This window comes from Uloborus diversus, chromosome 6 (genome assembly GCF_026930045.1).
Source record: "Uloborus diversus isolate 005 chromosome 6, Udiv.v.3.1, whole genome shotgun sequence".
Taxonomy (NCBI): domain Eukaryota; kingdom Metazoa; phylum Arthropoda; class Arachnida; order Araneae; family Uloboridae; genus Uloborus; species Uloborus diversus.
The window spans coordinates 72255641-72271817 of record NC_072736.1 but is presented as its reverse complement, the minus strand read 5'-3'; the positions used below and the strand labels follow the sequence as shown (position 1 = coordinate 72271817).

The 16177-nt window shown below is 35.2% G+C and overlaps 1 protein-coding gene across 1 annotated transcript in view; it reads left to right on the top strand.

Moving 5' to 3' along the window:
- Positions 1-14497, top strand: part of LOC129224813 (fatty-acid amide hydrolase 2-A-like) — a 28577-nt gene extending 14080 nt beyond the window's left edge. The window contains exons 3-8 of the mRNA XM_054859362.1: positions 394-610; positions 4167-4376; positions 4975-5094; positions 8853-9007; positions 11677-11769; positions 13881-14497. Of these exons, the coding sequence (XP_054715337.1) occupies positions 394-610; positions 4167-4376; positions 4975-5094; positions 8853-9007; positions 11677-11769; positions 13881-14471 (1386 nt within the window). The 3' untranslated portion in view covers positions 14472-14497. The remainder of the gene's footprint in view (positions 1-393; positions 611-4166; positions 4377-4974; positions 5095-8852; positions 9008-11676; positions 11770-13880) is intronic.
- The last annotated feature ends 1680 nt before the right edge of the window (positions 14498-16177 follow it).

The window sequence follows — 16177 nt, the reverse complement described above, 5'->3', positions numbered from 1 at the left end:
CTCCTCAGAGTTCTGAATTCACATTTGGATGTCCCCCCCCCCCCCCTTTGAATAATGCCTATAAGATAGCGTTTCGAAATTAAACAATAATTAGAGCATGAAAACAAGGTAAAAAGATATGGATGACATTTTTACCTGCTAGCCAATCAGCAATCTCCAAACTATCTTATGGTCTCTAGCAAAGTAAAGGTTGTTTATATGCTGCCAAGGACTACTGTTACTTTCTCTTGCCACAAAACAGTTGAGAGAATCGATAAAGGTGCCCCAGGTAAGAATGGATACTCTCAGCTATTCTGCAATGCATTATTCTGTGAATGATGCGGAACCAATACGTAGCTCCATTGAAAGCAAACATTTCATGACATTCGTTGTTGATATGTTACTGTTCTTTAGATAACATGCGAAGAGGTGATGAAAGCTTATATAAAACGTGTTCAGGAGGTCGAACCCTTCATCAACTCGTGCGTTGACCAGCGCTTTGAAGAAGCATTAAAAGAAGCTGAAGTTTCAGATATAATCATCGCCAGTGGTAAGACCGAAGAAGAATTGGCGAAAGAACTGCCTTTACTTGGAGTTCCTTTCTCGTGCAAAGAAGCTGTAGGAGTAACAGGTCAGACTTTTCTTTACGTTATTTGCAATTACACCTATATAGGCGCCAAGTGGGGGCTCAAGCCTCCCCACCCCTTAGAAATTAGAACTTCCTTGCTTTTAGTACTTTTTTCTTTGCAAAACTGTAAAAACATTTCTTCTCCAGACGTCAATGAATAATTTATTAAAAATGTCAAACTTTAATAACTCTAATCTGCACTGAAATCGGTTTCTATCGGAAAAGATCCTGCTAGAGTCCATTTGGAAAATATCTGAGCCCCCCCCCCCTTAAAATTTTGCATGTGGGCGCCCATCGTTATTTGTATTGTTTTTAAAATGTATGTCGCTCACTAACAACAATAATGGCACTACCGAAAAATGTGAGAAAAACCTAATAATTATTCATTTATAATCTCAGTTTAATGACACGGAACAGGAATTTCTCTTTTTTGGCCACAATTCTGTCACGAAAATAGTTTGCATACCTGGCGCTTGTTGGAGTTCAAACGATAGAAGCAACAGTACAGACACATCATTATTTTTTTTCAATTCTGAACTTTTTTTTTTTTTTTTGTTTCTAACTATACATTGTTAGAGCTTAGATTAGACTGCAAAAACTGACCAATGTTTTTTTTTTTTTGAATAGATGTGCCACTACTGTTGCCGATTAATAATTAGTTAACGGGCAGCTATTGTTGTCTGTTAATTCAATTTTACGTATTTATTAATTCATTCGAGGAATGGAGACACCAATTTTTCAACGTTGCCTTCCGATAGATAAGGAATACGTATTTAGAATTTTCTTTCACTTTCCCTCACAAATCAAAATGCCTCTATCCATTCCATGTATGTAATCATTGCACAAAACAATGGTCTCATCTAAATGTACGACAGTGTCCTGCCAAATTGAGAAAACAGAAACAAACAGAAGCACAGTTGTACCATCCTTTTTCCAAGGCACTTGTAACCCTCCTGTAACTTCGTTGCGAATAAAGCTAGAAGTCAGTTTTTTTCAATGACCAAGAGGCCATGTTTTTTTATTTATTTATTTATTTATTTTTTTTTTTGTAAATCACTTATTGTTTATATTTATAACTTTGTTTTGCGAACTATTGCCAGTTAAATGTCTTTTATTTTCTCACTAACATAGTCACCAGTTATCAAAATTCTAAACTACTTCCAGCAGACACACAAGGAATGAAACTAGCGGTTGAGCAGCAGAGTTGACCGACAAACAGTCAGCGTCAAGTTTGGGACCAAAAAAAGCAACTTGATGTTATTCGTTTAACAGAGAAATAGTTGAAGTTCGTGCAGTTAATCAGTGACTGAAAACAGTGCGGGGATAACACTCACTGTCAGTAACTCGTGTGCAGGTTGCATTCGTGTGCAGGTCGAAAAGGACGCGAATTGTTGTAAGATGAACCACGACCTGATCAAATTCACTTCGTCATCCCGGACGCTATAGCGAACATATTTGACAAAATCATCTCTGGAACCAGCCGTGTTTTCAGTTTCATACCTGATCCAGGCTGTATGCCTATCAAACGATTCTAATGCCCGACCACCAGCTCATACCACATGATAATTCGCACTTACTAAAGGCGGGTTCGTTTTTCAATTGGGTTTCCCTCTCTTGATTCTGCATCTAAATAGTTTTGCTACTGAACCAACGCTCGAACAAGTTGGAACATAAGGATGGTCAATAAGGATGGTATATAAAATTGTCAGAGCGCCCAAGGTCCAATAACCTAAATCCACTAGAAAAAAAAGTTATAAACGTTTTTTAGTTAGCGAAACTCAAAAATTTTAATTTTATTTCTTTTCCATTGTTAAAATTCATTGTTGGAAGCGTGAAACATTAAGTTTCAATTCATTTTTTAAACAGCTTTTCTACACGAAAAATGCATTTTAATGCTTCAAGCTTGGCATGGTTGGAAAGCTAGCAAAAAATTCTTTGAAACACGTTCTACCCGGTTTACCGCGCGAAAATGGAAACCTGCTAAGATGACTACAAAATGAGCTAGAAGCAATTAAAAATTAGTAAAAATTCATTTTTATTTGCTTTTTCACGCGACATAGCGTGAAGAAATTGTTGGATAATATTGCGGTGTTCCCATTTCTCGCTTGAGCGTAAAGAAATGAAATACTGGCATTTGTTTTTATTAATGAGGCTTTTTGGGTAACTACGGGCATTTAAAATATTTTCATTTTTATTATGCTTTCACGATTTTAATATTTAAATAAATAATCAGGCAGCAGAATCAGTATGTGGTTGGGCCAAGAGAGATGGATTCATATGAACGCAGTTGCGTAATCGAGAATCAATGCCTTCTTTGAGAATAAAGAAAGACTTCGTAAAAATGTTCCAAATTTGATGGTAAAATAACTGCATCAGTGGCTGATTGCAGTATTGTGTTTTGGCGCCTGAGTGAAAGGTACCCATGATACAGTGCGTAAACTTCTCCATGTTATTCAAATTGTCGTAATTATTTGGTGTTTCACTTCTTGCAGTAGATTATGTTTTTTTTACTTAAACCATATTTTTTACTTATTACTAAATAAATGATTTAATTGATGGTAAATGTCTGTAGCCATTAGTGCAAATCAATTCTCAAAAAAAAAAATTATTTTCCATTAATGCAGAACATACTCTACGTACATACTGCACATTTATTGGGAAATAAATATTGCGGGACTATTTCACACGAAATACTGCAATGCACAAAAAAAAAGCTGAAAAATTCGAATTTTGGTCAATTTCACGAAAATGTACGGCTCATTCGCGAACTTAAAACTTAAAAGGAATGTAGTTAATCATAAAAACATGTGTAAAGAGTGTTAAAAGGAAGCATTTAAATAGTATCAGAAAAAGAGATTTAAACATTTTATTTTCATAAAAATTCTTGGAAATTGACCATTTTTTACCTTTTTTTCAAACTTTGTAGTTTTTCGTACCCGGTAGTTTACTCGTTTCCCGGTAGCTAAACCTTAATATTTTTTAAAAATAAAATTAGAAATGAATTTCTAGGGCGCAAATACAGTGCATCCTAATTGCGCAAGTCAATATTCAAAAAAAAAAAAGTTTTTATGACATACCCTAACTCCTGGTGGGGTTTAGTTGTGGACCTCCCCTTTTGGTTGTATTTGGATGTTCCAAAGGGGGTCTTTTACACCTTTTTTGGGGGAAAATCATTGTTAATTTCAATGCAAACTCAAGTGGTGTTATAATTTGGCAAACACTTGACGATATGTTGCCAAGCTTTTGGTTGCCAAGTTTTATCGCCAACTTAGCGACAAATTTGGCGGTTTTTTTTTTTTTTAAATTTAAATCTGGTTTTATTTTGGCCACTATTGGCGACATTTAGGAGACTTAACCATTGAATCACATTAAAATGTCCAATATTGGGAATATTAATCGGTAGGAAATGTTTTTTTTTTTTTTTTTTTGGTTCGCAACAAACATGAGGTAAAAATATTCGAAGTTTCTTTGCTCACTCAAAGGCACTATTATCATTAAATTGGCGTAAAAGGAAGTTATGTGATGCACACATCAGCTCCTTTGTTTTTGTTTTCTTCAGGATTGTCACAAACAAGCGGTCTAGCGTGGGCAGCAGAGCGAAAATGTGAGCGTGATTCAGAAGTTGTAGCTTTGTACCGAAGGGCAGGCGCCATTCCCCTTGTTGTCACAAACGTTCCTGAAATGTGTATGTGGTGGGAGAGTGCAAATATTGCATTCGGACGTACTAAGAACCCTTATGACCACAAGCGGACGGCTGGAGGCAGTTCCGGTAAGCGTTTCAGACTTCAAAACATGAATCAGCGTCTTCGATACCGAAAACAAAAGAAACACCTTTGTGTGTAAGATAATATCAGATAGGCTTTTGTACCAGTCTTTGCACACACACACACAAATTTTACAGTAATCTAATATTTGTACGAAATTCATAAATATTTTAATAAATATTTTAATATTATTTATTATAGTTTGCTCTTTCATACTGTATATCCCTAGTAGCACAATCGGTTCGGAGATGGTTGGTCAATGGTAGAGCTTATGGTTGGCCAACGGTAGACAATCTCTGCTATTGGCAATTGTTACCCAACCAACCATTAGCCAACGAAGGGTCAACATCTGCTACAGTGCCTAACAATTTCCTAACGATGGCTCATCGAAAATGTTCACGGTTGACTCAACGATGCCCAGAAATTGTAGGGCCATCGTTGGCTCATCGTTCGTTGCCAACCCACCATTCCCCACCGATTTCTACCGTTGGCCGCCGTTGACCAACCGCCTTCCCCACAGTGCGTGCTACTTATGGGCTTTTAAATATTTCTTCTTGCTTGCTTTATCATGAAGCTAAAACTTATTTGATAATATTTGTAAAGGTGGAGAAGGTGCCATTTTGGCAGCTGCTGGAACTCCAATTGGGATAGGTAACGATATTGCAGGCAGCATACGAATTCCGGCCTCTTTCTGCGGAATTTATGGTCACAAACCTTCTCAAGGTAAGTGACATGATATGAAACCTACTGTAGAATTAAGAGGAATATATTTCAACTAACTTGTTCGAATCGAATTTCGTTAAGAATATGCAGTGTCCTCGCTAAAGTCCGTTGTCACCCTAATAATTTCTGATCAGTAAGAGTTATAGTCATGAAAGAGGGATATTTAGGAGTAGGAAGGCTGTCATGCACTATGCTATGATACTGCTTACATCGCCATCTGTACGTAAAACTCGGAGTTAGCGTACCCAGAAACGAAATGAATGAACTCCGAATTAATAGAAGAATGGGGTTGTTTATTTCAGTCAAAAGTAGTGCTTTTTGTCACTGAAACTGATAGAATAAGCAAAAAAAATAACATGGACTCAGAACATACGATCCTCGATACAAGTCATCAACTTAAAAGCTTTTTTTTAACACGCTTTTATTAGCTTCACCTGTGTGTATGTATTGTATGTATGTATCTTGGTAACGGAATCTTGCAGCTCAAATTTCGCCCACTTCCTGCGATCGGATTCTTTTGAAATTTGGCACGCGACCTCAGACCCAATGGCAATGCAATATTCTATAATCAAATTAATTAACTATTTTAATTGTTAGTTTCCTGCAATTTTAATCAATATTTTGGCATAAATCCAGCAATGTGAAAACGGAAATTTTTTTAAAAATGCATTAAAAAATACTCGCAAAAATTATTTAAAAACATCTACAAAAAACTTTAATTTTTCTGCATCAGACAAAATTTGTTCCAATGTTCCAAGGTAATTAGAACATGAAATATAATTGTTTTTAACTAATTTCATTCCAAAATTTAGGTGAGCCTTCAATTGGAAATTCATTGCTGATCAGACCATTGTTGAACAAAACTTTTATTCAAATGCATCTCAAATTTTCAAAGTAATGTAGATATGATTTCCGCACACATACATCGATGATTGATATGGATTAGCTGGATTAGACAATTACTCCACAGGCAATTTATCAGCGAAGTTGAATGTTTTTAGAGCTCGGCTATTACATTATATGGGCAACAGTTGCTCTTTTTGGAGTTCGAGAGACCACGTTTCGAATGCCACCCAAGACCTTTAGTCGCTTTTTTTTGGGGGCAAATTTCATGAATATAAAAGATTTTGAACAATGTTAAAATGAATATTTTTTCGTAAAACAAGTTAAACTAAAAAGAAGAAAATAAAATAATAGCTTTAAAAACTAAAAAAACTCTCTTTCGTAGCAAAATGAACTAAAAAGGGAAAAATAATCTTTGGATGATAGTAGTTAACCAATCACTTAATTTTAATGTAATACAAAAAAGCGTAAGGGGCTTCTTATCAGTCGTCTTGAATTTCTTCCATTTGTTGTCCATGCAAAAATGTAATAGACAGCACATTTATTATTTTATTTATTTTACGATGTACTTGTTATGACTATAACTCTAATAAGAAAAACCTGCAATCAATATTTGCGTCATATGAATTGTCGATCACATTGAAAAAACACAATTTTTAACATTCTTCTTGCATTTACTGGATTTCTGTATTTTTACAAATACAAGCTTCGGCTATTAATTTCCAGGACAGAATTAACTGTAAAAGAATGAAATCCGCCCGCGCGGAAGATGGCGCTAATGATTGCATATTAAAGAGCGTTTTCTTGAGCATGCGCAGTGCAATCAGCGCCATTCTGAAGTAAGTGGTTCTTGTGGAAAGGCACATTAAAACGTAGCTCTTCGATTCCTGTTGTCACCACAATGCGAACTTTTTCAATTCGGAACTCCAGCGCTCGAATACGCTAACTTGCGGTGATTTATAAAACTGCGAATGCAACTAAAACATTGCCACGTTGCGCTCCACGTGTATCTGTTGAGGTAAACGCGGTCAGTTTGTTCTGAGTAACGCATTCAACATGTCTAAGAACGCCTTCAACAACAGAAATTAATTCGTCCCTTAGTAGTATTCTCGAGTTTCTCAAAATAATGTTAGTTTTCCTTATTTCTTTCAAAAAAGTATTAAATGGTGGAAGCGTAAACAAGAAAACTCTGGATTAACAAAATTGGATAACGTTATACCAGGTAAAATTTTTTATTGTTTTGTATGAATTTGTAAGAATATGAGTTTTTTTTAATCTTAAATTAATTTAACTAATCATATTTTACAGCAGCATTTAGTTGGAATGGACAGTATGCAAAATATTTTCTTGAATTTATTATCGTAGAACAAAATGAAAAATGTTCAACCGAGAAAGAATTTACTTTATTCCTTTTATTCTCAGCTGAAAGGTTTCGCCAAATTTGTTTAGGGTTATAGTTTTGGAATTGTGCGAGCAAAGTAGCCTTGGCGAGATTTCGCGTTTTTAGTTAAACCATTTTTAATTTTTATCATGAGTGGAATAAAATGATAGTAAGATTACAGAATTCGATAAGCAAAAAGAAATAATGGTCAATCAACTGAAAAGAAAACTACCGCCATATATAAACTGTGAGTACACATTTTATTTATTTTGTTCTGAGTGAATTTGAATAAATATCAGTTTTTCAATTCGATGAAGAAAAAAAAACGAACTTAACAACATTGACTGGACACTTTTCCTTAACCTAATTCCACATAAATGATTTAAATAACCTTTGTTACTACAGTATCCTACTGAAATAGAAAGTATGTAAATAAATTTTCTTGAAAATATTTATCGCAGAACAGATTGAAAAATCCAGAAAGAACGTTAAGAATTTGAACAATAAAAAATAAAAGTTCGCCAAAAATCTGTTTATAAGGTTATGGTTTTAAAATTGTGTGAAAGAATAATGTATCTTGACAAGATTTCGCATATCAGGTAAATCATTTCCATGACGAATGAATTAAATGCATGATTTCTTTAGATATCCAATCATATAGTCATAGAAATAAATTATCTAGTGTTAAACGTTACTCTTGACAGTCTGCCACGTATGTGCACTATGTGACAAAAATGTCAACAAATGCCGGAAATGTCACGAAACTGAACTTAATATGTACTAATGTATAGAAAACTCGGTACAAAATGAAAATGCCGTTCGAAGCGAACCAAAAATTTATGAATTCCGAATTCAACATCGTGAAAATGGCTGCTTCAGAACAACTTACTGTGTGTTCTGCATTAATTGTTTACTTTCGTAATACTTTTTGGTTTCTTATCTCTTTCTATATGGGTCAGAATAACCAAAAGACTTTGAAAAATCTTTTCAAATGAATAAAGCGAAAAAATCATACATAACAACAAAAATCACAACACTTTTAGCATTTTCTTCGTTACCACATGCGTTTGTTTTAGTTTTTAATTCCGCCATTAGACAGTGACTGCAGTGCCCCCTATAGTTCGTTGGAGTTGCGAATTGCTTCCAGCGTGCGAACGAACTGCGGCCGACCTGAGTTTGGGATCATCATCGACACTTTTGCGCATGTTCCGAAAGTGTTGAAACCATTCAAAAGTTCAAGTGAATTTGTTTCAACATTTCGTATGTTTCTGCAGCAGTTTTGCGCAATTTGAAGCAAAATTTAATGTTAATTCTTTGCGCCATTTTCACTTTGACGACAGGAATTTGAGAGCTATGTTTTAATGCGCTTTTCCATGAGAACTACTTACTCATGGCTTACTCATGAAAACGCTCTTCAATGCGCAATCATTAACGCCATCTTCCGGCTTTTCGTTCTCTTACAGTTACGTCAGTCCTGGAAATTAATAGCCGGACCTTGTATATGCTTTTCAAACGTCCGGTTTATTCTTCATAGGCTTGATATCAAACGAGGGAAGATGGCCCCCAGTTGGTGAAGAATACGGCCAATTCTTAAGCACGGGGCCGATGTGCCGGTACGTCGAAGATCTGCCACTTCTGACAAAAATACTATCAGGAGACAGACTGCACCGGATGCGCACGGAGGAGAAGGTAATTTAACTTTGGTTATCTTTCTCACCGATTGATTTTCATCTTTTCTGAAATCAGTACGGTAACCAGATTTTATTTCTGTGTGAGTGGTGAGTCATATAGCATTCTATTGCATTTCCCACGTCTCTACAGTCACTTTGATTACCTTTGAACCATGTAGGTTGAACTTACACCAATTCATTTCTTCGCATATTTGACTCTACAAGTACTAATATTAGATTAAAAATTAAAAAACTACCAACCCTGATTGCCGACATCATATTAAAATGAACCTCGCGGGTCAGAACACATATAAAATTTAAATATTTCCTTTTTTCTAGATGACACGGGAAACACAAAAAAGGAAAGATAATCACAACTATCAGAATAAAGAGAGAAATTTGAAAATCCTTTTAAAAGCATTATACAGTCAAATGTCCACACTAGAGACATTTTTTAACTTTTCCCTTATAGCATATCCTCATATATATAATAGCGAATGATCGAGTAACGCTGACGTCATCAACAATGAAACTCGCGCCACGGCATGAAAATTTGGTAATATGTTTTGTTAATGCTTGACATGCAGTGGAATGCTTTATTTTGACAAGACTGAACTGGATCCGGTAACTTAACTGTTTTACTGGTCAGACTCATTTTAGGATAATGAAGAAACGAAAAAGTGGGCAACAATAACCACTACCTACTGGAGTCTAAGGTTAATCAACTGGAGTTAAGATTACAATTTCAACTATCAAAATATCACCAAACAGGTAATGACTTCGTTCAAATGAAGAAGCAATTTTCACCCGTCATACCTTGACGGGCAATTTTCTAGTTGAAGAATAATTTTTAAAAATACCTTTCAGGAAACTCTCAGTGTAGCAATATGATCTCTTTTCTTGCGATAAAATTAGAGCAGTCTTTGAATTTATATCTTCTTGTAAAAGACTACGAGTTAGCTGTTTTGTGGGAACATATACTGTGACATCAATCTGCGATTTCAAGTTTGAGTGCTGAAGAATTTCATTCTAATTATTAACTGTTTACTGGTAAGACCGTCATTTTAGGAGAGAAGAAACGAAAAAGTGGTCAACTATTAACGCTATCTACTGTAGTTTATGGTTAATCTACTGGAGTTAGGGTTAAAATTTCAACGGTCTAAATATCGCCAAACAGGCAATTGCTTCGTTAAAATGTAGAGGAGTAGAAGAAATTTTCACCCGTCATACCTTGATGGGCGACTTTCTAGTTAATCATATGCTTCAATTTAAACAAAGTGTTTTATTTTATTGAAAAGTCTTAGTCCTTTGTCCCAGGGAAAGGTATAGCTGCGTAAATGTGTCCTTTAAAAGAATAAAACAAGTATTCACTGTCCCAAGTTAGGGATCATGTTCCTTAACTTGGAAGCCTTAACATTTTGATTTTTCTTCTATATATGCAGCAATAGTTAGCTTGGGACACCAATTATCATTTTAAAGACGCATATTTTGCAAATAAGAGAAGAAAAAACAACATTAGGTAAATTATTACTGTCTTTTAAACTTTTGCAGATTTCAGAATGTCCACAAACTATTGATTGTGCCCCCAGACTTTTTAGTTCTTTTAAATGTAATGTTTCCCTCTACATTTGGAAGCATTAAAGGATTTGGTAAGCCCAAATAACTCCACATACAGCAGATTCTGATTTTTCTTTGTTCCTCATTCCACATCTTTTCAAATTAATTTACATTACTTATTTCCTTACTTTGCTCCACTTTCCCTTACCTACAAGTTCTCTAACTGCTAAACATCATAATGTTTTCCCGAGCAGTTCTCATATCGAACGAATAGACTACAGTTAAGTGCCCATACTTGGGACAGTAGGGGAGAGTGCTGTACCTTGGGACATTGCTAATTTCTAAGAATCTATTTTTAGCAGCCAAGTTTTTGTATCCCTAATAATAACCTGCACCACTAAATGGTGGTATAGTAAAAATCAGCATTAAATAAGTAAAAGTTTTTAAAACCAACACAATGTATTCAATGTATTAGCTGTGAAAGCTTGTGTAATGTATTGTTTGCGGGTTTGACATTTCTACTCATATGTTTGCACTTTATTCTAAGAATTTTAGGCTTTTGCTTTTAATTATCATACATTTACAGCTTATTATGACTTCAAATTTGACTTATTAAAGCTACGTTTCGAAATTCTGCATCTCAAATACAGTAGTTCTTATGCATGCCAGTTGAATTGCATATTCAAACGTATGCAACGGTTGAGTTGAGGGATTTTTCTTATGTTTTAATTACCCAATTTGAAGTTTCAAAAAAATTTCGTCTTCATGCAGAAAAATCTAACCTTTCGAATACTATTGAAGCTTAAAAGCAATACAACTAACACTTTGGAAGTGTATTAGGGAACAAATGCAAATTATTGCGCACAGTTGGAATTTAAAAATACCAAGAACAAACTATTTCAAGATCGCTTTATTTTGCACATCTTAATATATTACATAATTTTGGGTCAATTTTCATTGCATACATTTTCTTTTGAAGTTACCTCTACAAAACTATTGAGCTTGAATTCATTTTACATATACAAATTAGATCTTTACGTAAATCGGTATTTTAATAATCTCTGCATTTCAACATTACTTTATCGCAAAAAAAAAAAAAACACCTAACAAAGTTTTTGTTATTATTTTCAGGTGGATTTCAGAAAAGTAAAAATATTCTACATGGAAGAGTTTCCTGGGATACTTCTTTCAGCCACTTCCGAGATCAAAACAGCCGTTAAAAACGTATGCAATACATCTAACTAATTAATTTCTCAGAGGTTCTTTAATAAAAAAAACACAGGGTGTTTATTTATAAAGTCTAGCACTAATGAAGAATATCCGTTAAAAAAATAGGTACTTCAAGCTAAAACTTTTTTTTTTTTGAATCCTATCTCCAAACGTTTTTTTTTTCTTTTAAATCCCCCCCTACAAAAAAAAAAAAGAAAAAAAAAAAAAAAACGAATTGCTTATTGTTTTCACTGTCTCACTTGACCCCAGTTGATGTTCCTCCGATTTTTGGACCCGGGCATCGGCGAATTCCCCTTTCTACTGGCCCATGCAAGTTTGGGACCACTTCTCTTATCCTGAACTTCCACCAGCAGTACTGTCCACCGGCTTCTACTCCTCCTGGGCGGTGGGGTCCATATCCTACGTACACTAGCATACACGCACACATGCGCCTATACACATTCACGGTCCCCGCCCAGAAGACTCGGATGCTGTTTTTGTCTAATGAAAATAGTGTAAAATCGAGAGGACCGGATATAAATAAAGTCAATTCCAGGGGACAGGAGACATTTGAAGAAAGAAGAAGCCCAGTGATTTGGGTCCTATCGCAACTCATGGTTGCGGAAAACATAACCTAAATTCAATATGCCAAAATTTAAATTATTATTGTTTCTTTTTCTTTTCACTTCGCAGTAATACAGTTCTATGTGTGTACTTTTCGTAGTTCTGAGAAGATTGGGACAATTTTTAACTTTGCACTAGACATTTTTGTAGTCAGCATTTACCTGCTGGAGGGCCAGGGTTAAATTGTCATATTGGAATAGGCATGGGCGGATACAGAAAAATCTTTTGGAGGGAGCACGTAAAATTGAATACCCCCCCCCCCCCCCACCCCCGCCTTCGATTTTTCATAACAAAGTTTTGACGACTTTATTTTTAAATGTGCGTGTTTATTTATTTATTTAGGATTTCTTAAGGTCAATGAATCTACTTCTAAGTACATGAATATTATGCACTAATATACTTTGAATGTGGACGGAATACATCTTTAACATTTCAAGCCATTTAAATACCAAACCCAATACAATGTCACCAAGATGCTAGACAATGAGCGGCTTTAATTAGGAACATTGTCATAATGATTATAACACGAGGGCAAGATAATTAAATAAACCCATACCTGTCTTGAGTTTTTTAAAATTAATTACTCATAACTTCATAACATATATAAGTTTCACTGAAGAATTCAGAAACTATTTCTGTGTGAATTTCAAAACAATTGCTGATTTGTTCTTAAAGCGATGATACAGTTGAGATAACATATTTTGATATTACATGCCGTTTCTATTAAAAATCATGGTTTTTCTAAGAAACTACCCCATGATTTCTTTCATTTTGCACCTTTTATTGGTTGAAAAAGAAATCTATTATTTCGCAAATAGGTTCCTAGATCAAAATGACTCTTTTAGGTGCGCCTACACATTTTAAAAAAATGTTAATATTTGATTCCATCAAAGAAGAATTAATCGACGAATCGCGATAATGCGGTCCCTTGAATTCGAAGCCAATGAGTTAAATGTATTCTGCAACTCTGGGTCTCTGACTCCAGTAATACTTCTTTAGCAAACAAAAATGCTTTTATTCAAAATATGCTGTGTGTGTGTGTTTTGTGTTCTTTTTAATTAGCTACGTAACAAAAGTGCAAAGGAAAGGTCAGTTAAGAAGTAATAAATAAAATAGTGAAATTAATTAATCCTTTGGGGGGCACGTGCCCCCCTGTGCCCCCCTAAAATCCGCTACTGGGAATAGGCAATATATGTTAAAACGTATCGTTCTAGGGCGGTTGATCGTTGACCCTCAACCCCAACTCTCTTTGAGGCACATTTGTTTCTTAAATAAAAGCCGTTTTCTGCTTTCGATGTCAGTGCCACCAACATGATTTTTGCCAACACTATACAAAGTTGGGGAGGGGGACTGGATGAGATAAGGATAAAAAGACTTTTTTGAATAAATTTTCTTTATGGGTGCAAGACTTGATAAACGCCCTGTAATAGCTCGTCATTTTGCACCAACTTAATAAATAGTTTCTCAATACAGTATTGTATCAACAAAAATGTATTTTACAGGCAGCCACGCACTTTGAGACCGAGTACGGAGTTCAAGCAGTTCGGTTAAACGTTCCGGAATTAGCCCTTGCCTTTTACATGTGGGAATGCAAACTCCTGGAAGCCGACGGACCTTCATTTAAAAGTATTTTGCGCAGATCGGAAGAAAATAAGGAAGTGAATCTGTTCTGGGAGTTCTGCAAGAGCTTGATCCACACGAGCGACCATACATGGCCTGCACTTTTCTTCGCAACTATTGATCGGCGCGAAAAGGACAAGTTTTACTACAAATGTCTTGAGATGTACAAAATCCTCGAAAGGAAACTGAACGAAGCTCTTCAGGGCGACTCCATTCTCCTGGTGCCAACCCATCCTGATCCTCCTCCGCATCACTTGATGACGATCCCAAAATACTGGAATATCGCTTATACCTGTATCTTCAACATCCTGGGCTTCCCATCTACTCAGATTCCTGCTGGCATGAGCCACGGACTGCCGATTGGGATTCAAGCAATCGGAAGACAGTACCAAGATCACTTGACTCTAGCTGTTGCCGTGGAACTAGATAAGGTGTTCAGAGGATGGATATGTCCTTGTCCTATCAATGTGTAAAGACAAACTGGTACTTATGTATTATAGAGTGAAAAAATCCAATCTGGCGTAATTTATAGATTGTTCAACATATTTTTCCATTAGCAATTTGTCTTCAAACACTAATCTTTTGGATCTAGTTTGATGTACAAGTTGTATAAAATGTTCTTATTATTATTTTTTTTATCTGCTTGTGAAATCGTTTCAACTTCCGTGCAGTTTACTTCATCTTCTTTGGCTGTTCATAGTATCTTTAAACTGAATGTATTATAAATTTTCTTACCTTTTATTTTGCTTTCGGTCGAAATTTTAAATTTCAAGTCTCTAACGAGATTTGAGCATTGTTTAATGTAAGTGTATGTCTCCTATTGAAAACATAAATAAAATGGTTTAGTAAAATCATTGGATTTTAATGGTAGCATGTGTAAAAAGTCCGTGTTCCCACCAATTATTTCTTCAAGACATAACTTCGAGTCAAAAAAATAAATCTTAATATATAAAAATCTTCTGTGCGGACGTTTGTCACCATAAGGCTTTTACACGGCTGGACCGATTTTGGACAAATTTTTTGTGTGTAATTAAGTTGTGGCAAGCATGGTTTCGAAGCGCGATGGATTGAATCGGAAACGTTTTTGTTCATTAATTAATTAATTTAAACATTGGATCGTTATAGCTCCCAAATGATTAATTTTTATTTTAACCAATTGTTGAGCGAGAACTGAAATAAATATTTAACCTGTTGCCAAAGGACAATAAGAAAGCCTGCTCTGCTTTTTGTAATGAAATTTCCTACTGTGATATGTCAATTGGGAATAGATAAAACGTAGAGAGAGAGAGAGAGAAAAGCCTTCATTTCTTGAAAGCAACGATTTTAGGTCCCTTGATAATACTTTAAAGTAAAGTACTGGAAGGTTCACGCAAAACGTTTGTTCTGTCGTCGTAGTTCAGAGGTTCCCAACCGGTGGTTCGCGAGGTGCAGGAAGGGGGTTCGCGAAAATTTCGGTGCAATGGCGGATTTTTCCTAGTTTGGTAAAAAATTATAAAATATTCAATTTGCACACATAGTTACTAAATTTTTTTTTTATTTGAAAACACGCCACTCTTGTATTAAGCTCAAAAAAAAAAAATCTTTCAGCGGTTTTATAATCTTGGTTAAAAAGAAATTTTCTCATTTTTTTTTTTTTTCGATAGACAACAAAAAGAGATATCCTTCCTTCTTTATTACGAGGCGCCATGCAGAAACGTTGTATTAAGCTGTGGCGGGGATCACGATGACCTTAAAAAGGCGCCATCGCGTGTAGTCAATCAAACAATATACATAATATACATATGTCGAAAAAAATAAATAATTCTCAAACAATGCATCATAGGGGTATTATTTCTAAACTGGTTGAAATATAACTCGGGATTTTCCGTCGAATTCAGTCATCGAATAGCAGACATGACAGCAAAAGGCTCCAAACTTAAAATTTATTACTGGATTTTACCCCCATCTGTTCGTTTTCAAAAATATAACATCAGCATGCTCGTTAACAGACGTATTTAGAGATACTTTAGAGATGCTTGAAAACAAGTGATTTTGTTTGCAATTGGTTTTGCTACGTGAACTTGTTACTCTGTTTGTGAAGTTATAATCGCGTTGGTAATTTTTATGATTTAATAACTTTCTGCTGTTATGGATCGATGGTTGAAAACTGGCAGTTTGGTTGAGCGACAAATGGACAAGC